The sequence below is a fragment of the Cebus imitator genome, unplaced genomic scaffold (genome assembly GCF_001604975.1).
Source record: "Cebus imitator isolate Cc_AM_T3 unplaced genomic scaffold, Cebus_imitator-1.0 Scaffold36, whole genome shotgun sequence".
In the NCBI taxonomy this organism is placed as follows: domain Eukaryota; kingdom Metazoa; phylum Chordata; class Mammalia; order Primates; family Cebidae; genus Cebus; species Cebus imitator.
Genome location: NW_016107351.1, coordinates 9,299,067 through 9,323,712, shown reverse-complemented (window position 1 = coordinate 9,323,712; position 24,646 = coordinate 9,299,067). Strand labels below are relative to the sequence as shown.

Here is a 24,646-nt window from a genome sequence, read left to right as displayed (position 1 = left end):
TCCTACAGAAGTGATAACTGGATTTAACAAGTGAATTTTCAACAGAATCAGTGGAAGAGGGAAAACAATGAAAACATTACAAAATTCTCAAGAAGACCAACAAATCTTTTTTGGAAAGATGTAAAATGAACAAACATTCATTAATAGAATTATGTCCTATAAATTGACAAATGAAAATAATTGAAGAAGTGAGGAAAGAATGTTTTCTAGCAATTCAAAATAGATAAAATGTAAATGAAAAATGATATATCAGATATATAACCAATTAAATGAAGATCACAATTAGTTTTACCGAGGGATTGGGAAAATTAGTACTCAAAAATATCTGGAGAGCTTAATTTTGTAATAGTTTTTATGGAGTACATATTGAAATGAAAACTGAGCACATTTTTTGACCCAATAAGTTACATTTCTAGATATTTATTCTTCAGATGAACTCACAGTGGTCACGAGATATTTGTATGATGATATTCACTGTAGTATTTATAACTTGAAAAATTTGAAACAACCTTTATGTTTATCAATAGGGAAATTATACAATACATTGTGATTCATCATCACTAAAAACTTACCTCATTAAAGTTTCTGAGTTATATCATGTATAATGACAGTAAAAGATCCCCAAGATCTTTTATTGTGAAAACTGTGAGATTTTAAGGTTAAAGTTAGCCTCAGAGGGAATCCCAGCATATGAAAACCATAAAGCATGTAATATTGAAAATATTATTCTTAGATGTAGCTAGAACATACATAGGACATATAGGAAGACATTCCAGGCCAATGAAACTGAAAAGTGGGGTAATGATAATACAAACCAGAGAAGAATGCATACTTTGATTTGGAAAAAATTGGGGCTGAGAATAATACAAGAAAAATGAACATCAGGAGAAGGATGATTAGAAAATGATAGGAACTAAAGTAAGGGATGTCAAAAAGGAAATATGAACACAAACCTGTTGAAAGATCTAGAGGGCATTTTACTGTACAACAATAATAAAAAAAAAATTGGGTAGAATTTGAGGTGTGGAAGGGGAGAAAGAAAAGGAATCCAGTTTCTGATACTTTCTGATTTGTTTTATATGCACAAAGTATCAATCTAATTTCCATCCAGCTTTGGGCCCCGGTATCAAAATGCATAGAGTTTGCCTGATCTCTATGATCAAGAATAACCCTCTGTACTCTGATGAGACAGAAAATCATAATCAAGGCGGAGTGAGTGTTTCAAAAATACCCACCCTGCATACTGAGAAACAGCAGTCTGGAATGCCCTGAGGTGCCAGTCTTGCCTAACACACAAGGATACAGGGAACATGAATCATATAACAAAGATTATAATCTAAGGAATCCTATTTGTAACCATGTAATAGCTAAAGAACAGAAGATGGTGGGAAATAAATACATTTGTCTAGTGAGAAAAAATAGGAAAATATGAAAACAAGATCCATTAAAATTACACTATTATGTGGAGTGAATTAGTTCATCTGCATTTTTAAATGACAATCTTACTAAACTTATTAAAAGGTAATTTTTATCCTATTAGATAAATGTTATATTCAAAAAAAGAGGAGTAACACTTGGGATTATGTTTCTTCAGATTAATTATTCCATGTATAATTTGTTTTAATATTTAATATTTATTTTGAATGGCAAATGAGAATTTTTCATGTACTAACAGTAATTTTACATATTTCTTTTTTAATGACAATTATATACATTTTAAACAGGAAAAGTATTTTTCTATATTGCTTTGCCCTCTGATAGAATTCCTTATGATTATTTTCAAAGTTATTAATCAAACTAAAAACAACATAAAATTTTGGAACTAGCTGAGCATGCTGACAATTTAAACTTTTGAAGTCATTTTTCCATATGTTTAAAGCTTTATTTAATATTATGATGTTCTCAAGATTTGCAAGTTAAAATGGTAATTGAATTATTTTCTGGATTTATTCCTCTTAGCCACACCACTAAGACATCATTAGCTGTTTTAAGTTATCCTGCATGAAAACTGAATACCTGACAACTAAAAAACTCCACAGAAAGAGTATGGGAGATAATACAAGTTATACATATAGGTGTAGATCTAGATATAGATATATATGAAATACATGTGTATGTGTTTATAGCTGTGACATTTGATAATGCATGGAGAAACAGAGGACTTAGAAAGAATGGTAAGCCAACACACCCTTTACTATACATTACTGGCAAAAGGCATTCTACTCAGCTGGTCAGCCCCTGTGTGGCTCCAGTGAATGAAGCAGATGTTAGTTAGGCAAGTTCAGAAAACTACTTTTCATTTAAGCAGGGTGGTGGGGAATTATTCTGCATATGATGCTTATTAACAAAGCAATATAATTAGAAATGGCAAGTTTCTAGTTTTTATGTAATTGTCTATTGAACAGCAAAATTTGATGAAGAAATTACTGGTGTAAGTACAGTAAAAGTTGTTACTGTATAAACTGTGGCAATTATTCTGAGGCAAATTTGTCAAAATTCATTAAAAACTAAGTGTACATACTACTTAGAAGAGTTTATGATGCCCGGATCTGGGGGATAGAACAAATAAGGAGATTTTTGTCAAAGATAGAAAGCAAAAATAATTTTTGATCCAACAAGGATATAGAGAATTGGAACTCTTATATTTTGCTGGCAGAAAGGTAAAATGGTGAAGCCTCTTCGGAAAATATTTTGGCAGTTGCTCAAAATGTTCAACATAGAATATATATAATCCAGCAATTCCATTCCTAAGAATATTCCCAAGAGAAATTGAAACATACCTCCAGAAAAAATTTGAACATGAATGTTCATAGTATTATTTACAATAGCCAAGAGGTCAAAAAAGCCCACATATCTTTCAACCAATGAATGAAAAAATATGATAGATCCATATCAGTGCTAAAAATGAATAAAGTTCTGATTCATGCAACAACATGGATGAACCTTGAAAACATTACACTAAATGAGAAAGCCAGTTCAAAACAACATGTTATATGATTTTATTTATATGAAATGTCTGAAATAGGCAAATTTTTCTATAGATACAGAATGTAAGTTAAAGGTTTACTGAGACCAGAGTGAGAATGTGTGGTGGAGAGTGGCTGTTAAGGGAAATGACACTTCTTTTGCAAATGACAAAATATAAAGCTCGATTGTGGTGATGGTTGTACAATTCTATATCTACTAAAAATTATTAGATAATGCACTTTAAATGGGTACACTATGTATGTAAATTGTATCTCAATGTAACTATTGAAAATAAAGTTGTTCAGTTAACAAGAAAAAACTCGAGACAGCTAAAATATATCAGGTAAACATGGAGAGAAATGTCAGATATAGGTGATGGGGAGGAAGGCAGCAAACCACATTGCCACGTATGTACCTATGCAACAATCTTGCATGTTCTTCACATGTACCCCAAAACCCAAAAAGCAATGAAATATATATAAACTGATAGAATCCGTGATGATATAGGCGAACAATGAAAACACTCTGCAGCTTTTAAAAGTAAAGTGAAGAACTATACTTACAAATAAAGTAGCCCATCAAGAACTATTTTTAGGTGAAAAAAAAAAGAGTAGAATATCAGATCTAAGTGGAAAGACAAAGTGGAATGAAGTATATCTTTATAGTACATTCTCATTTTTGTAAAAAAGTCCATTTTTTCTGTACATGAGATATATGGATTTTGTTTTCCAGTTTATAACTCATTTATTTTACTACTCTTTACAATCAAACGCAATGATTTTTGAACCTTTTCTTCCCCTTAGACTATTAAAGCTCTAAACTGAAGAGTCTTCTAGCAGTGTTTATTTAATACTTCATCATCATTCTAAAAATGATGTACTTTTGTACTTGAGAAGCTGGGTTTCTAGGCACATATCTGAGTCAGCCCACTCTTCCTTCTAAAAATTTGTGCCAGACAAATGTCTGTTGAGCAGTGGTGAAGTCAGCTGGCAATGAGCAAAATCCTTCAGGCTGAAGCAATGTGAAATGTTTTGCCCCATGGTTTTCATAGGCTGCTTGCTGTGGGATTGAAAGAATGAGGAGTGTGTTTTCCTTTCCTGTTCCAACTAGAGTTCCCCAACATGACTGAAAATTGCTGTCTTATCAAGGTGTCTTTCTCTAGTGATCAAGTTTGGTTTTGAATCAAATGAGCATATGTTATTTAGACACTAATTCATTAAGAAAACGTTATTGAAGACTTACTTCTTGCTATAATAATGGCTGATTTATCACTATATCCTTGTACAAAGTTACCTGAGAAGCAATCAGATTTCTGCACTGTTTTCTAAACTCTCATACATTTATGATTTCTAGAATTTTTAAAATGGTAATTTTACTGTTCCTTTTTTACATTGCTAATTATATTACTCTGTCCATCATCTAGTTATGTTTAATAAACCTCCACAATCAGTTGATACTTTTAACCTGTATGTGAAAATAAAATTTCAGCAGTGTGAACTAATTGTCCTTTTTAAATATATGACAAATTGAATACATTTTTAATTCTAAGTTTTAAAACAAGTAAATTCATGATATAACTTATAACCTGCAAAAATCAAACTGAAAGCCAAAGACTATTAATAATTATATATTGAATATGAAATTTGATCTTTATAACAAAGATCAAATGATTAATGTTGCTTTCAAAAACTGATTTGTGATCCTGTTTTTAGATCAATTGATAGCAATTATTTTTGTGCAATCAGTTAACAAATGAAATGTGCAAAATATTGATTTTTTTTCAGGTGAGACACAGGCTCCCTGGGTAGCTACAGTAGGGGAAAGAAGAAGTGACATTTAATTCTCTCTAATTTATTCCTCAGAAAGTAGTGATTGACTGCAGTCCATGAAGTCCATGGCAAATGTTAGACAAAATGGTAAAATTATTCAAAAACATTAAGACTAAAAATTAAATTAGAATTCAGAATATTGAGTAATAAATCCCATGTCATTCACATTAGCATTGCCATTTAACTTGATGGAAACTGCCTTAAAGAGACAAACTTATAGTGTAAGTGCTAAAAGGAGAAGCATGCTAATTTTCTAATAGAGCAATATCAGAGAAAGTTGATTACACAACTGTATCAAAAGAATTAGAATTTATATTGTTTATAAAATTAAAGAGTTGTATAATGGAGTTATAAAATTAACCCGGGGTGGCAAAATTATTTCACTTGCTACTTTTCTTGTTAGTAGTGTGGTACAGGACAGGTGTGGTGATTCATGCCTGTAATCCTATCAGTTTGGGAGGCCAAGGCTGGCAGATCACCTGAGGCAAGGAATTGGAGACCAGCCTGGCCAACAAGGCAAAACTCCATTTCTACTAAAAACACAAAACATCAGCCGTGCATGGTGGAAGGCACATATAATCCTAGCTGCTCGAGAAGCTGAGGCAAGAGAATTGCTTGAACCCAGGAGTGAAGGCTGCAGTGAGCCAAGAGTGCACCATTGCACTGCAGCCACTGGGCAACAAGAGTGAAACTCCATCTCAGACAAACAAAAAACAACAACAAAAAGTAGTATGGTACATTGCATTGTTACAAAAAATGATTCAAATTCATTTATACAATATTTATTGGAGAGCCTACTGGAGATCAAGCATTGTTAGGAATAAAATGAAAAGCACAGAAGTCATCCATGTATCCTTCATGTAAATTGCAATTCAGAGGAAAGAGAAGTGGGTCAGGCTCAATTATGAATAAAATCTGTGATGAACTTCATGAAGAAGAATTTCAGTTTGCAAAAGAACTGACCTGCACTTTAACATACCAGTAAAATATAAATTATCTATTTCATTTTCTTCAACTCTTTTATTCCAATAAGTTGACATTAATGTGTGTAGTATATCTAAAAAATAGGTATTTAAGTCTCTAATATCAGTTGGGGAATGTTTGAAGTGACTTCTTTTGCTAAGGTTTTATCTTTATGACAAGGTACAAAATAAATTTTTTTTATATTTAATTGTTGATTATTTTTATTGTAGGAAGGTTTTATACATTAAAAAGATAATTACCTCATGATTATATTAAGGGGAATTCTAAAAACACTCCCCAAACAGTATTTAAAACTCATGAGTACTCCGAAGACAATCATTCAACACATTTTCATTAAGTATTATAAAGATTTCTGATAAAATGAGAAACTTTTGTATGGAGGGAGAAAAAAAAAAACAAATATGTACAAGCTAAATAGTAGAGGCTACACATGAAATAACTGTACTACAAGTGCATGCTAAATATTCTAACAGTGCTACAAATGAGATGTGCAATTTTAGACAGGAGAGAAACATCAGTTACATCTTGTTGGCCGGGGACAAAAACTAATACAGGCATGGGCATAGCACCGTAGGCAAAATTTAGATAGGAATTGAGAAAAAACAATGCATAAAAAGTAGATTTAACAAACTTCCAAAATTAGGAAATTTCAGGCTCTTTAAGGAATAGTAATCTTATTTGGTTTCAGAGAATTTAAGGTACTTATTAGAAATCATGAAAAAGTAGGCTGGAAGAGCAGAGAGAAATCAGATTGTCGAGGGGTTTTGAATCTGAAAGTAGGAAATTTCACATAATTCAGAGAGAATTTTGTCGTTATTTAACAGAAAAGGTTAAAATGGTATTAAAATTTGTTAAAAAAAAAAAAAAAAAGGAGGGGGGGGAGTATGTGTGGCTATTTCTAAGGTACCTCTTGGATAGCTCCCAGAAATTAATGCTAAGTCAGACTGATAATTGCACATTTCTAGCAGTTAACTTAGAAAGTCTTCAAATTCAAATTCAAACCATTTTAGCATGGAAATTTTACATGACCTAATTCTTGATCTTAGGCTCATAAGATAAGAAACAGCTAAAGGAGAACTATGTTTTTTCCATAAAATTACTGAGAAGTTTATGAAGGTCATTTCTTCCACTATTCTTCCTGCTACAGGGTCATATGTGGCTCAGAAATTTTTAACATTTACGTATCTCATAATTGTGAAACAAACATTGTAATTTTGTCCTCAGTTAAAACTTGGATCAGTGTTGCTTTGATTTTCTCTTATGTTAAATCGAATTTTCTGTTATTTCTATTTATGTTCCTAGTTCTTTGACTTATATTTTGTTTTCTGATCTGTTTATAAATCATAGGTCCCAGGGTTTTATGCTGTCTCCAACAGCCTCCTTTGTTGATGATTCTGATGTGACACAAGGGATTGATACGATGTGGACTTCTATCACCCCCTCTGTTGCAGCGTCATCTGTGTGCCAGGAGGATTTATGCCACAATGGAGGCACATGCCATCCCATCTTCCCCTCCAGTGGTATAGTCTCATTCCAATGTGACTGTCCACTACATTTCACTGGACGCTTCTGTGAAAAAGGTAATCAATCTTCATTATTCTTTTATATTTCTTTTTAAAAGCCAGAGAATGGATAGGAGTTGAAAGGTATTATAAACACAGTGATGGGTACTAGCGCAAACAAGAAACATCTGTATAATTTTATTTAAAAATGAATTCTGATAGAATACTTTCAGTTTAGTACTGTAGAAGCAAACCTTTCTTTTTTTTTTTTTTGCCTTAGGAATGCCATTCAACATATATTTCCAATTGCCATATAAAATACGTTAAAATTCAGTGTTTTATATGTAGGTACTTCTAAAAGTATGGTGAATCCTTCCTTTGTTTTGCATAGAGACAGTTAGGTCCTAATTAATAGTATTTTTATTGCTTAATTGCCAATCAAATAGCCACATTTATATACTTCATATGCAAATCCTTTGAGTTTAGTGTTAAGAATAATACATTAATTTTTTATGCTTAAGAATATGGTTTTAAGATGAAGCTGTTAATGAATTTTTAAAACTTCTATTGTCAACATCTAAAAGCCTCCTAAGAAGTTTTCATTTAATTAGGGAAATTCTAGACAACTAAAGCCAGAATCACCCTGGACAGATTACAAAGACATTAGGTCATGACACAGCTGACTGGTTGTCCCTGCACTGATAGCTGAAAAGTATCACTGTTGTCTCTGTACAACTTATCTCTAGTTATAAATTAGGGAGGAGGGAATGGGGATTTTTATTGGGTTATGATTCAGATAGCAGATAATTTCATTACTTATCCAAGACTATATTTCATAAGTCCCCTTTTAAGTGCTAAAATGTAGGACCTCCTAATGTTAATTCAGAGGGGTGTGTGTGTGTGTGTGTGTGTGTGTGTGTGTGTGATTCAACCCTTCTTCCAAAATGACCTTGTATGACTGTGAATGTTTACCCATTCAGCCAAGTAAGCAAGCAAATACACTAAAAGGCGCAGAAATGGAAACAGTCTATTTTCATGTTCATCTTAAGACATCATATGAGTGTTATTCACAATTGATTTTAACTGTAAAATGCTTTTAAAGATACATCACTATGGCTTAATTTTTAGACAAGTATTTCATGTGTTTGCAAAATATCATGACATTTGCTTTCTGCTATAATTTAAGGCCATGTATATTATATTCTATGAGTAGAGAGGTCTAGGGGGATCATTTGGGTGGTAAAGCCCTTTTAGATCCACATTTAACTGTTTAAAACTCTGAAAGGGCTTTTTCTCTTTTTAATTTTGTGCTGGGCAGAGTCTTAAAAGATACTCTACTTTACTTATTTAGAGATGGAGTCTTGCTCTGTTGCCCAGGCTGGAGTGCAATGGTGCAATCTTGGCTCACTGCAACCTCCGCGTCCTGTGTTCAAAGGATATTCCTGCCTCAGCCTCCATAGCAGCTGGGATTACAGACATGATCCACCATGCCTGGCTAATTTTGTATTTTTAGTAGAGGCACTATTTCACCATGTTGGCCAGGCTGGTCTCAAACTCATGACCTCAAGTTATCCACCCACCTCAGCCTCTGAAATTGCTGCGATTACAGATGTGAGCCACTGTGACTGGCTAGTTTTAATTTTTCAATGTTAGTATATCTCCTGGTTAGACACATGTATTACACTAGCAATGACCCTCTAAGCCATCATTTCTCTCTGTCTCACTGAATCCCCAATTCTCTCTCCTGTAACTCTTTACCTAGTATCGTGAACACTTCATAGAGTAACCTGTATTCTCCTCCAGAAAAAAAGAACGGAGGTTTTTTTGGAGTTAAGCCAAGGCTTCACTGAGGTTTAACTGAATTTGACATTTTTGGTGGCAGAATGTAGGAAATTGACCTGAGGAAAAGAATTAGAAACCTACCCTATTTTTGCTGTAGGAATTATGTTTCCATATTATTAATCATTTCCTACTTTTTAAGTTTTTAACCGTTTTTCTTGTTGAATTTACAATATTTTAAAAACTAATAAATTGGATGTTTTGCTAAGCACTAAGTAATCTACTATAGAGTACTTTTTTCAAAGTAGATGATAATCAGACACTAATATTTTTAATAAGTATTAGTAACAAAATTGTACTTTAAAGAGAAATTTTAATTCGCTAATACCTGAGACATATGATATACTAAATAAAATTAATGTAATAGGACTATTTTTAGATTATTATATCAGAATATCTGTAATTTTTTTGTTCTTGCCTCCTTTTTGGAAAATATTTCCGTATAATACATAGAATGCCATGTGATGTGCATGTTCAAAACTGAAATTTTATTTATAAATATTAAAATGACAAACATTTATTTTTCACCATTTACTCCTTACATTTGAATGAAGTACCTTGCCTCATTCTGTCATAAAGAAAGCCAAGGGCAGGACTGCATTTTCAACCTATTGCTCTAAATGTAATTTGCGATGTTGCATGCCTTAGAATCCACACTGACACATGTTGGCTACTGCTACTGCCTAAGGCCTGTAATTCAGGAATCTGGTACTAGGATGTAATTTTTCATAGGGTGATTCAGGTTGGCCAGATGAATCATCCTATAAAATGACTCATCATCCTATAAATGATGAAATCTCAGTGTAAATTTCAATAAATATTATTATATACCACTTTTAAGTTGTTCTATGGCCTGGTTGAAAACCTTGCTTTGGATAAACAATCCCTAAGTCTCCCTATTTGCAAATATTATACTTATATAATTTCTTAGAAATGTTCTCAGTAGTAAATGCTTACAATTTACAGGGAAATCAGAAGTTACAGATAGAGTACCATGAAAATGATTTTTTAAATGAATTCCTTATTGAGTACGATCAACACCTAAAATATATGAACTTCTGCTTCAGGAATGAAATTTGCATAATATTACTGTGAAGAAACCAGATTTACCAGACACTGCACTGAGTGCTTCATGCATCTTATTTCACTTAACCCTCAGAATAACCCTGCTGAAGTAGGCTCTCTAAATTACCCCCATTTACAAATGAGAGATCTAAAGCTTAGAGATGTCACTTTGTCAAGGTCACACAGTTTTTACATGGTAGAAATGGGATTAGAAGTAATTTTGGCTGACTCCAGATTTCACATTTAACCACCATGCTATATTACTGTAGTACTTGGAAAATCAAATTTAACGTGATGGCATGAAATAAAATTTTTAAATTGTCCCACTGTGTCATCTGTTTATAAAAATCATCTTTGCTTCAGAAAAAAGTTTTTTAAAAATAAAATAAAATTTCAAAAATTATCAAATCAAAGAAGTTAATGTTTATCTTGTAAGTTTTTAATTAAGAAGATATCAAAATCGCCATAAAATTAAACTAAAAAACACATTAGTTAAGCCCCAAAATTTGTGTCTGAGTGGTCATATCTTTTCATAATGATTTCACTTAAACTAAAATATAGAAGGTAGATTTTAGAGTATTTGATTTTCAGAAAAATCTAGACATAACTGATAAAAGAGCATGACTGAAAAATATATAATTGCATAAACATCCAGATATAAAGATATGTTGGAAATTCATTTTTCTTCCCAAGCCTTGCTCCTTTTTACTTCCAGTTAATATTCTTAACCTGTGACAGAATGTTAGAATATTTTATTTTACAACTTTGATGTTTCACAGCAAAATACAGTTGTCAATTAAAGCGTAGGCCCTGAGCTAAAATAGCACTAGATCCAGTAATACAGAGAGAGAATTTCTGGAGCTATGAGACTCAAGAATGGGTCACCCACACACATACTTCCCATTTACTTGGCATTACATCATATGCTGCTCTACTTTATCAAATCATCCATATCCAATCTGCTAATAACATTGACTTACAGAATTAGTTTGATTTAATATGCGCTTTTTTTTCCTTCAACACATGCTATCTTAATTCATATTAGCTAAACCTTGTTGCCTACTTCACCATAATGATCCTGCATCCCACCAAGGGAAACATAAGAGCATATATTCTTGCTTTGTTTTATATGGCTGCATGCAGGCAGATGGCTGTCTCCTACTGTAAAGTTCAGAATGACAGATTTAGAATATCAGTGTCTTGTGCTGGGGAAAAGCGTATGCCTCTGACTATTAATTATAGGATTAACATTTTTAAAGAGCCTCATACTTTTTAGTGTTCTATAAAACAGTTTTATAAATAGTACAATAAAGGAGTATTTAAATGCCATACATTAAAAGCAAGAAATATTTTGTTTTAATTGATATTCTATCTGCATATATTCCATATATGTTTAAAGGTTAACTGTACTGAGTAAATTACAAATGTAGAAATAAAAGTGAGAGGCTTTACTAGGTGTTTTGTTTTGTTAAAAAAAAATAGACTCCCTTGATATCTTTGTTTTTTTACTATAACTGGAATGTATCTTAAAAGTGTGTAGAGTAGTTGAATTTATTTATTAACTTTAAATCAGGTGGCTGAGTGTCAGGGATTCCTGGGCTAAGAAGGCAGGGAAACAGCATCAGCAAGGTTCTTATAACAGTGATTTATGTCTTTTCCAGAGAACTGATGGTCTATATCATCAGAAAAGGACCGAGACATAGGTGTTTGCCTTTTCAAATGTTAATATCTGTGTCTGAAAATCTGTATGAAATCAGAGCAATGCTGCATATTTATTAATAAATGACAATGGCTGAAATACTGATATGTTAAATTGAAAATAAATGGGGATTGAAATCAAGAACAGAGGCTAACAGGAGACAAGATTACCTATTATCAAAGACAGGGGATTTCATTTTTGAAGTCAGAGGTAGACTGGAGGTTTATAACCTGCTCTGCTCTTCTTCTTTATGAACTGCTACATTCTCCAGCAGGGAACACCGGGCTCAGCTGGAGACAAAGACAGCCTGCTCCCTATTCTCGTGCTTATAACTATGACACAATCCTCAGTGAGCTTAAATCAAGGTTTTGACAGGGCTGTGTTCCTTACTGGAGTATCTAAGGGAGAATGCATTTCCTTGCCTTATCCATCTTCCAGAGGATGTCTGCATTTTTTGTCTCATGGCCCCTTCATCTACTTTCAAAGCCAACAATGGCAAGTCTAATGTTTCTCATATTGTATCTCTCAGACATACTCTTACAACTCCCTTTTCTATGCTTAAGGAGGCTCATGATTATATAGGGCCCACTGAGATAATCCAGGATAATCTCTGTGTCTCAGAGTCAGCTCGTTATCAATCTTAATGCAATCTGCATCCTCAATTCCCCATTGTCATGTAAGGTAAGATAGGCACAGTTTCCGGGAACTGGGCTTTGGACATCTTTGGGAGGCCATTATTCTGCCCACCAAAGGATCTCTGGTCATCTCTCAGGGGACTTACATGATTATACAAAAAAAGAAAACTATTGGGTGGATATCTAGTGTTCATCAAATTGTGGGAAGTAAATTAAATCAGTTTTGAAAATGTACTGAAGGATGTTTGATGTTCTGGAGGGCCAGGGAACAAGAGCTATAATGAGGCTGATCTAGGAACAGACTGGTCTATCCGCCCCCAGCACTGGACATGTGCCATGTTCTGAGCCACTTGATCAAGATTCAGAGTCCCAGGAGATACTCTGAAATTGTCTAATTGGCAAAACCTCAACCATATGCTAACCCACTGCCTGTGCAAGAGAGGGAGGAGAGGAACAAGAAGGACCATTTTGCCATGGGCTTCTGAAATAGTAACTAGACCATACAATCCACCAAGATTCACAAAACAGGCCTGTTTTTATTTCAACACAAAAAGATAATCATTCACAAAAGGCATTCATAGCATGTGTGCAAATTTTTTTCTCCCTGGATTTCTGTCTTTTATATCCATTTATTTTGCAGAATAGTTTAGCAAAACTTTTTGTTGCCTTTCATCTGCACGAACACACTGTGAATACATCATCAAAATATTTTCATAAACAAAGATTTTTCCCTTTCTTTCAGTTTAGGTCATCAAGAAAAATGTTTTATGGAGAAGCCAGTATCTGAAATGGTACTTAAAAGGATCAGTTTAAACGGTACTTAAAAAAATCAGAATGAACAAGTACATGAAGGAGAAGGGAGCTGTCTAGTTTGGTTTGGGAGCAGGGCACATATGGGATCAACTGAGAAGTAAAGCTGGAAATTCAGTTGCGACTTACACTGCAGAGAACCCTAAATGACAGATTAAAATATAAAACCATTAGAATGGTTTTCAATCAAGCAAAAGACATAATGACCAGAATTGGGCTTCAGAATGATAGATCTGAAAGTAGAATATAGAAAGGATTATGGTGGGGAAGGAGATGAGATAGGGAGAAAAATTGAGAAATAATTACAAGAGGCTAAAAATATAGGATGATAACTCTTTAACCCTAATGCTCTGTAACAATTCGGAAGCGTAGAAGATGTTTGTGTTCTCTTGTGCAGAATACAGTATTGACTTTTTTAATCAAAAATTTACCAGACTGGATAACACTTTTATACTTTCATGTATTATTTTGTGAAGAAAAATATGTGGTATAAAATGTGATCATAGAAAACAAGCCACAGTAAATGTTCCTTCCATTCTCTCCCTCTTTTTGGCACTATCTTCTGCCCCACCTATTCACCAAAAAACTGAATTATATGCAGTAAAATCTGACCATGGCACAAATGATATGGATAATAAAGGAAATAACATAGGCCTGTTATAAAAAGGTTACAGTCAAAGCAAGAATGACCAGCTAGCTAAACATTTGCAAGTACATGTATACATGTACACTGGGAAGAATAATTTATCTTATATTTCTAATTCAGGGCTAACTTTCTTAACAGCCATGATTTCATTGCATACATTCCTATTTGTTTTTAATTGAATTATTATATACATCACATGTACACCCACACATAAAGATAATTTAGCACATAAAAGATAATTAAAATTTGTGTTTAAAGTTTTTGTAGAATTATTACAATCATTCACTATTGGAAAATACCTTAAAATTAGATTCGTTGAAAGTAACATTTCAGTGGTGCAGATACAATGTTCCAAAAACATATGGTAACTTAAGTAAACTACTAGTTAACGGCAAATATAGAAATAGAATACAAGGTCCATACAGAAAATGTACCACACAGCATGTGTTCCCCAAAGTTTTTCAGGGATATATTCCAAGTTGACTTGCAAGAAAAATACATTAAGTTGCATAAATACTTGAAATAAACAATAGAATAAACAGATAAATTAAGATACTGATGACCTCAAGTATACCAAATTATCTCTAGAGAGATAGACAAATATTTTACTTGAGGTATAGAAACTTAATGTTTGATGAATTTACTAACAATCCTTTTAATTGACAGGCATCTTTAAAAGCATTTTGTTTTTTACTGAAGTAAATTTGCTAACAAAAATAGCAGAAAAGATCATTATAATTTCTTATTTACTGCCAATGAAATCACTTTATGCGATAATGTTTAAACAGTGGGAATAATTACAAAAAAATGATATTTAGTGATCATGCAACTTATTTTTAATGATTCCAAGACAGGGCGCACTGGGAGTGGAGAAAGTCCTGTTTAAAAATCTACAACAAGGAAATGTCATTTAAACCAAAACTTAAAAAATAGAAAGTCACCAGAATTTTGAAAAGCAGAGGAATGTTCCAAAGACAGTAGTATGTTCCCATGAACATGAGTATATAAGAATGATTTTTATGAGTTTAAAAAGGAAAAACTCTAAGTACCAATAATTTCCTTAGACTTAAGACTAAAACAAATTATTGAAGAAAAAACAATGCCTCTAATTTCATTCACTGATGTATTTTAAATTTATAATGAGCCTATTGTCCCTCATCTCATTAAATTTAATAAAGTTTTATGGCCAAATGCTAAATATGGCTATTTTTTTCTGATACTGCAGCTCATAGTCTTTCAAAGAAAACACTACAGTTTTTCATAGAACACATTACCTGATAATTAAATTAATGGGGTTTAGTTGAGAATTTTAATATCATTTGACATCTTAACATTTTAAATAACAGTAGAGGAACTACACTAATACTTTTGTGTTATACCGTTTACAATAAAATAGTAAAGATGTGAAAGAAAATGCTATTCTCTAGTTAACTGGAATAAATCAGGAAAAAGGACTGAATAATATAAATTTGGATATGAAAACTGACCAACAATAAAAATAAACGCTAATGTGAACCTGCCCTAAAACATTATTATACGATGGCAAAACAACAACAAAAAACTGTAATGAGCAGAGATAATTAGGAACAAAATGTTCAGTCTCTGAGAAATTGATTTTCAGACATTTTCATCAACATGTGATGTGCCTTTGGTAAAAAAAAAAAAAAAAAAAATTAATTAAATAAGCTCCTGTATGTGATATTCCCCACTCCGTGTTCATGTGTTCTGAGTGAGACGCTCGCACTTATAAATAAGAACATGTAGAAAAAAAAAAAAAAAAAACTTAATTTAAGAACTTACAGGTAAAAGACAATATCATGCCCTTACTTGTAAATACAGTCATATTAATGAAATTAAAATTACCTGAGCAGAAGAATTTATTATTTAACTGTCCTGGAAATACTAAATCAATTTCCACTGCTTTAATCTATTTTGGTAAGCTTTTTCTTTGGATGTCTCTATTCTCTGTCCTAGGATCATACATACAATGTGGATCTAAATAAATATGAAGAGTTATGAAGAAAAATGGAAATTTAAAATTATCTTTACACAAATATGCCACCTTTTGATTGCAGTTCACTTGGTTGCCTGTGTTTTAAAAGTAGGAAATGGATACTTTGGGTAATCTCAGTGTTTCTGAACATTACAGTAGTCCCCATTAATCCACAGGGGATAGAATTCTAAGACCTCCCCACCCATCCAGTGTATGCCTGAAACCTCAAATAGTACCAAGCCCTATATCCAGCCATCCTTTGTATTTATGGGAGATTGGCTCCAGGACTCCTCTGGGATACCATAAACAATCAAGTTTCTTATATAAAATGGACAAAGGAATTTTTCACATCCCAGGTGGTATGAGATTTCCTCGTGGTATTCAGAAAGGTGTGCAATTTAAAAATGTGTGAATTATTTATTTCTGGAATTTTCTATTTAGTATTTTTGGACTGCATTTGACCATGGACTAACTGAAACTGAGGAAAGCAAAACAGCAGATAAGGAGGAAATACTGTAATGTCAGATTGTCTTAGCCCATTTTCTGTTGCTGTAACAGAATACCACAGACTAGGTAATTTATAAGAAACAGAAATTTAACGGTTCATAGTTATGGAGACTGGAAAGTCCAAGATTGAGGGGCTGCATCTGGTGAGGGCCTTCTTGCTGTGTCACCCCATGACAGGAGACAAAAGGAAATAAAGATGGTGAAAGAGTAAAGAAAAAGAGAGCCTAACTACCCCTTTTATAATGAACCGCCTCCTGTGATCAAGCATTAATCCATTCACTTTGTCCTCATGGCCTAATCACTTCTCATTACACCCCACCTGCCAACATAGTTGCACTGGGGAGTCAGTTTCTAACACATTCTGGGGTTTACATGCAAACCATAATACTAATGTAGTAACTAAGAAAGAGGAAAGCAACAGATAATAAAAGCTGATATTTACCATTGTACACTTGGTACACACTGTGCTAAACCCTTTTCATGCATTTTCTCTTTCATTCCACACACCAACTCTGTGAATCAAGTAATAATTTATTAGTTGAAGGTTTTCTTGTCTCCAAGTTATAGAAACCAACTCAATAAAAAATAACTGGTAGTGACTCATTTAATCATCATAAATCAATATGATTTTGAAGTAAAAATTATTCTGTCCACTTAAGTCAAGAGAAAAAAAATGGAAGCAGAGAGTTTAAGTGTCTTGTCCATGGTTACTGAGCCAGTAAATTCTGGAACTGAGATTAGAGACCAAGCTTTCTGAACTAGTCTACATATCCAGTCCAAGCTAAAATAAGCAAAGACAGAATAAAATTTATTATATGAATATAGAGATGGAATTTCATAGAACCCCAGAATGAGAATACAAAGATGTTTACAGAAGGGAGCTACAACTAGAAACAAAAGCCCTCTCAGTATTTTCTCTGTTCAAGTGATGTTTCATTCTTCCTACCGTGTCCTGATAGACAACGGATTTTGAATGAACATTGTAGAGTCCTTCTCCCAAAAAAGAGCTGAACTATTCTTAGATTGAAGCTGGGGAAGAGAAACTGACTATCCAGTTTGGCTAAGAGAACCACCCCTATCCAGTGGTTCTAGCCAAAAGTATGCCATGCTAGCCTGTCTGCTCACTGATCTATCTGCAGATCAGAAAGGAGCTGCCCACGAAGGAAGAATTATGGCAGGCTGGGAATATACCATGAAATTTGTAAACTACAGGTATTCATATTCTCATCCTACTGGTGAAAAAACTGCACAGAGAAAATAATTTGTGGGGTCAACAAAGTTGGAACTCAATAATTTGTGATTACCAAAGCAAGAACTCAAACCAAGGCGTATTTAATGCCAGAAAGTGTTTTCTTAAACTGCCATACATTTCTATTAAAAAATCTTTTTTAACAAAACCAAAAATAATGTCATCTATATTGACATAGTAATGCATTCAGTTATTAAATGACCTGACTTGGTAGGCTGTACTCAAGAATAATTTCACTTCTTCTAACCCTGACTAAAGAAATGGTCTGTCAGATTTCTCCTGCCCTCTTATTTTGTGACAAACAGGGAATATCCCATAGTTCTCAGGTCACTTGTATTGAAAAATCTAATCCAATTTGAAACTTCACTCCTATATTCAATTTGAAACTGTCCACACCCTTCTGCCTTCCCTTGGATCCACTTCCTCCTCAAAGTTAGAGTCTTCAAGTTCACATCAGGATAGGAGGAATCAGAAAAAGCATCAAAAGTCATATTATTTAGCAGGTGTTGATTTAATTCTGCATGGGCAGCAAATGCATTCTGTCACTGCAGCTACATCAATGGTTTGATGGTGATTCCCCACACCACCTTTCCCTGTCTTAAATTGTGCACTGTCAGCTAATATCCTGCAAATTCTCTTTAGCAGCTCTTGGGGAAGTGCATGCCTGCCCTTTTTGGCTGGTGCACATGACAAGTTAGAGATGTTATTAGACAAGATTATTTCTAGATGACTTGAGCCTTGCTACCCTCCTTATCATGAATTGGATCCCAGAAAATCTCAGGCATCACTGTCCTGCCAACTAAGAGAAGTGTAAGTAAACCCATGGGTGAATTCTCACTCTTTTCAATAACTTTGCAGGCTACTCCAGCTCTCCAGCTGCCTTCAAGATTCTCCCAGCAAGAAGCAGGCTCCAGTTTCCATTCCCTGCTTCCTAACTGTAGAATGTCAAAGGCAAACAAGGCTAGACATTATTTAAAGCAGTGAAAACAGATTTTATTCAGTACTGACAGTAGGAGAAGAGCTGAGATTTATTCTGACTTGTGTAGAGGCAATTGAGTGTTTTTAAGTGAGAATAAGTGAGGGGGAAAAGTATGGCCTCAAGTGGAGCGACAGAAGTGAAAAATTACTAAGGATTTGTCAATGTAAATGTGATTAGGCCAGCTGTGTCTGCTAGCTAGCAACTCTCCCAGGTCAAGGTTCTGTCCTCTCAGAGAGGATAGAACAGAGGTTCTACCCTTCTTGATTACATTTCAAAGAAAAGGCTCTCTCTGTCTTTAAGAAAGAAACTTCTGAGTTGCAAGAGATACAGTCATCTCAAAGGAACACAAAAAGGAGTCATGATTATAAGGCTTTTTAGTAAATCCTCTATGAAAGGGAGGTCAGAGGCCTAACTTCAGGCATGGCTGAAGCAAATCAATTTACCTGGCAGTATTGTGCTTTCTCAGGTAGGCATTTCAATGGAGGGGCAGGGGCACCTGTGGTGTCCTATGGACAGAACTTCATGCTGCTAGAGATTCTGCTAGAATTGTGGTCCTCTCAATGCAGAGACTTTTATGGAGTCATTATGTGCTGAGATTTCTGCACTTCTCATGGAACACGTGTCTAGTACTCCCAAAAACTCTCTCTACACAGATAGTAACAGAGAGAGTCGTACAAACTGCTTCAGCCCTACAAGCATGTGTCTCGCCATCAACTGTTTCTGCATGCTGCTTTTGGGGATTTCCTCACTTGGTTTGTGGTGGGGGAGGATATGCCTCAGTGCTTTCTACTCTTAAATTTTTCTGAAGCATCGCTCTCTTTGATAAACTCTAGCTTTCTCTCACAAGATTTGGGGAGATGGTAGCTAGGCCAATGATATGTTTAATACCCATCTTTAGAAGAGGAGGTAGTGTATCACCCATTGTTTGAAGTTTGGAAACTTTAATAAGCATTTTGAGAAAATAGGAAAAGTTATCTTATAGATATTATCATATTAACATAAAGATAGAATGCGTTGTAATCAAAACAGAAATGAATCCACTTTTGAGGATTAATGGTATTTCTTTCTGCAGTTCCTGCCTCTTTTTTTTTTTTTTTTTTTTTTTGAGAGAGAGTCTTGCCCTGTCACCCAGTCTGAAGTGCTGTGGCCTAATCTCAGCTCACTGCAAACTGCCTCCTGGATTCAACGGATTCCCCTGTCTCAGCTTCCTGAGCAGCTGGGATTACAGGCATGCACCACCATGCCCACCTACTGTCTGTATTTTTAGTAGAGACAAGGTTTCACCATGTTCACCAGGCTGGTCTCAAACTCCTGACTTCAGGTTATCCACCTGCCTCAGCCTCCCAAAGAGCTGGGATTAGAGGTATGAGCCACCATGCCCGGTTATTTCTGCAGTTCTTTTCTAATATTTACATTGACTTACGCCTAGTGGCAGAGGAGTTTCAACTATACCCAAAAGGGTTCTGAAGACATAGCTGAATCCTAAAGATTTTGAGATTGTGCCACTGTACTCCAGCCTGGCAACAGAGTGATACTCTGTCTCAAAAAAAAAAAAAGAAAGAAAATAAAAGAAAAAAGTCACGTGGTATTTACAATCTACAACACATATATTGTGATATAAACATTAAATAAAATCATTCTCCATGAATTTTTATGTTTCTCCTCTGACTGCAAGCAAATCTGTTATGCTGGTGCAGTTTCCTGGAGACACATCTATTTGAGAAGCACAAGTTTATTGAAAAAAACTGGGAGTAGGAAGATAGGGAATTCAGTCTCGGTCCAACTCTTAGTTACGTAGCTTTGGAGAAATCTTGACTTTTTTGACCTTCAGTTTCTGTATCTTTGAGAGCCCCTTTTAGCTCAAAATTTATTGATGCCCAGGTTGAGTGTCTAACAAGAAATCGCTTGAGTTCTCTTCAGCCACTGCTCTGTACTTCCTCAGACTAAGGAGCAGCCCATGAAAGTATGCTTCACCAACAGGGATGTCTCTTTACCTTGGCAGAAAAGCTTGTTAGGCTCATTTCTTACTTTGCTACCTGTTTTTTGCAGAATGTGTTGTCTGAGAAGCAGAATCCAACACAGGGATTGTCATGTAGGAATTGCATAAACGGAGCATTCTCAAGATCAGCACATGTGGGAAAAGGGAGGTAGCAGGATTGTGAAGGGAGAGCTTCACAGCGTCCACCACACCAATATATCCCCCTATGACCTCTTGAATTCAACAGTGGAGTATCTTTGTGTTTATCGAATAAGAATTCTACCATGGGCTTCTCTTAGGCACATTCTCTGACGTTACTCACAATCAAAACAACTTCTGAGAAACAAAAGACTTTGGGATAAAAGATGTCGTTTGGAATTATAGAGAATATCTTAAAGTTCATAGGAATTTTTTGTTTCTAATTTGGAGACTTTGTTTCTCTCATGGAGTTTGAAAATATGATTTCTTCTTGCACATGATTACCTGGGGTCTTCACTTGGACTCTCAGGTGTTTCACTGATCTAGATCTATTACTGACTTCTATTCCAAAGGATCTGTGCTTAATTCTTCAAAATACGTTTATTTACCTGACGTATGTCCTTCATGAGCCGATGCCTGCTAATTTGTCTAGCTTTGTTTCCCTTCAACTTCCTGCTATCCAAACCTATAATCTAATTATACTAAATGCATCTTAATTCCCCAACATTTCGTGTCTTCTTGTCTTATGTCCCATGCCCACCAATGTTCCTTTCATGTGGAACAATATTTCTTAACCTGGTTAGCTGTTTTTCTTCCTTAGAGACTTGAATCAATTATCAGTTTTGCTGGGAAGTCATTTTTTTTTCCATCTACATTTCCATAGTATCCTGTGCCCTTCTCTATTTAACATCTTCACTTTTCACAATGTATTAACTTAGTCGATCTCCTAGATGGCAAAATATTAAAGTAAGTGACTTTTGTGCTTTTATATTTTTCTTTCCCTGGCATCTAGCATAGCACCGCAGATACAGGAAAAAACTAAACATTTTTATTACATTTTTAAATAACTGGGGTTTTTTTGTAAATAGGTAAGTAATCATTTAGCTGTTTGGGTATATCTAGCAAGTACCTTGGTATTTAGAGGAAAAAAATAAAAATTTATAAAAATTTCTTCCATTTATAGCAAATTAGAGGCACTATCCCTGATTTTTCCTCCACTCAAACTAGTTCTGAGTTTGAACATATTTTAAAATTTTACATTCATTTCAGTCTGTGCTCTGAATATTCAGGCAACTCTCCTAACTTTAATTCACTGAAGATCCCTTTATAACACTCACATTTACCCTCTCTTCTTTTGTAAATAAAGTATAAAATATTTGGACTATAATATTTACAAATATACTTGAAAAACACTTAAAAAAATTCCCCAGGAAGCTTCCTCATGGTTATCTCAGCATTTAAAACATGACAACTCAACAGCTAGATAAAATATTTTTGGTACATCTCTGAAACTGTGTTATAGTTTCTTGTCCTGAATAAATTGAAAACAATCTTTCATTTTCATATTTCATATATTCATAAATATTTATTACTCTCAAAAAATGCAAACAACTCCACCATATTTTGATCTCAATTTTAGTATCATAAACCACTGAAGATTATCCTCTAGATCTTTATATGATAGAATTCAGAATAAAGACAATGATATGACTTGCAATCATTTTAACTAGAGTGGAAGTAACCAATTCTGTAAATTTTCTAGAACTCCTTTGACAAATTTTACTTATTAGCTCAATCAGATTTGCATAATGTTACATATATATCACATTAAACATTATATATATACAATATGCATATCAAATGGCACATTACAAGGGCTTACTAGTTAATGTTGTTGCTAATTCCCTTCCATTAATCAAATAATAAATTCCTTAACATAAATGTGAATCCCACAAATGTGTTCTAGCCACATATACCTCAACTGCAATGCTCACTGACAATTACATTTAAAGGATATTTATTACATATATTATTTAGTCACAACTTTTTATGTTACTTCTATGATTATGACTTCTTATGGTATTTTATTATCATATTTACTTAAATACATCTTTAATCTGTATAGACATTAATATGTATTTAGTGTACATACTCTGGGATATGTGGAAATATATCCTGTGGTATGTGCATTGTCATGGATGATTGTATAGTTATATTTCTTTCTACTACCATACAAGACAGATGGAAAATGATGACTATTACAAGATGCAATTTAATTACTCCAGATAACAGTTAATGAAATGTTCTATGGCTTAAGCTCTTCCGTAACACTGTCTTTTGCTTTTTCACACATTTTTAGCACCTGGTTTAAGAAAGAATCTAAAAGCTCTATCTGTGTGGATTCCAAAGTGCAGCACATCTGTCATATCTTGGCATAAAATGCAAAAGAGCCGCTTAAGATTACTTCTCATATTCAAATTAGCATGTACAGTGCCAAAACTATGTTCTGAGAAGAACTTGCACACAGTTAACATTTTGGAAAATGAGAATTAAAACAAAAGGAAAAAGAAGGCAAAAGCCAAGGTGAATTTTACTTCTTACACAAGGATTTTATATTGCATTTCTGTTCCCTTTCTAGGTTGAAACTTAAGGTCTGTACACATATTCACATTAAGTTGATTTATAATTCACTTTTTGTAGAGGTAATAAGAAGGCATTATGTGTAACTATCAAAAAAGATTACTGCGTAATCACTTGAAAATAGCCGACATTGAGAATTGCTAAAATGATGAATGTATGACTGTGGACACAATTAGAGTTTGTGAAATCAACCATACCACTGTTCAGATGTTTGAACATATGTTGAAAAGCCCAAAGCTTATGTGTATAGAATTGTTCCTTATTGTAAAACAGTGTTTCCTTCATTTTAAACCCATTTGTATTATAAAAAAGATGTAATCCACATATGTCAGGTTAATTTACATTTAGATCATTTGAAATGCTGTCTTTTAAAATGCCTTCTAATGATTCACTGTTAATATATTTTAAGGCATTAACATCTCACACTAATGCATCTTAAGTCTCCGGATTAGAGTGTTATCTACATTTCATTTAAAGCCAGAAACTTTAATGGTAATTGTGGCCCTCATGCAAACTTCATTTTATATGTATAGAGGTTTTCATCACATTTAATAAATATAACAATTTGTATATTAATTTACAAATATAATACTTACACAGTCATACTGGTCATGCTGATGCATTTTCTATTCTGATCTGTTCCACATCAAACTATTCATTGTATTTTAAAATAATATTTTCAGGGGCTTCTCAGAGGCTTTGCTAGTAAACACATTTTCATTTATCTCTAAAGCAGAGACCTTTTCAGTTGAGCTCATGATCACTCAGATTATAGAGCACTTGAACAATTAAGATTTAGGATTATTTGATATGTATTTACTATGGTTTGAAAGTCCCCTCCAAAACTCATGTTGAATTTTTTTTTTAACTTTTAATTTCAGGGGTACATGTGCAGGTTTGTTACATAGGTAAACTTGTGTCACAAGGGTTTGTTGTACAAGGATTAAGCCTAATATCCATTAGTTATTCTTCCTGATCCTCTTTCTCCTCCCACTCGGCACCCTCCAATAGGCCCCATTGTGCATTGTTCCCCTCTATGTATCTGCACTTATAAGGGAGAACATGCAGTATTTGGTTTCCTGTTCCTGTGTTAGTTTGCTAAAGATAATGACATCCAGGCTCCACCCATTTCCTGCAAAGGATATGATGTTATTCATTTTTATGGCTGCATAGTATTCCATGGTATCTATGTACCACATTTTCTTTATCTAGCCTATCTTTTATGGGAATTTAGGTTGATTCCATGTCTTTGCTATTGTGAATAGTGTTGCAGTGAGCATATGTGTGCACGTGTCTTTATAACAGAATGATTTATATTCTTTTGGGCAAATACTTAGTAATGGAT

The 24,646-nt window shown here is 33.9% G+C and overlaps 1 protein-coding gene across 1 annotated transcript in view; it reads left to right on the top strand.

The window, feature by feature from the left end:
• Positions 1 to 24,646, top strand: part of LOC108301579 (eyes shut homolog) — a 1,388,593-nt gene that overhangs the window by 867,983 nt on the left and 495,964 nt on the right. The window contains exon 20 of the mRNA XM_017524691.2: positions 7,128 to 7,360. Coding sequence (XP_017380180.2) covers positions 7,128 to 7,360 — 233 coding nt within the window. The remainder of the gene's footprint in view (positions 1 to 7,127; positions 7,361 to 24,646) is intronic.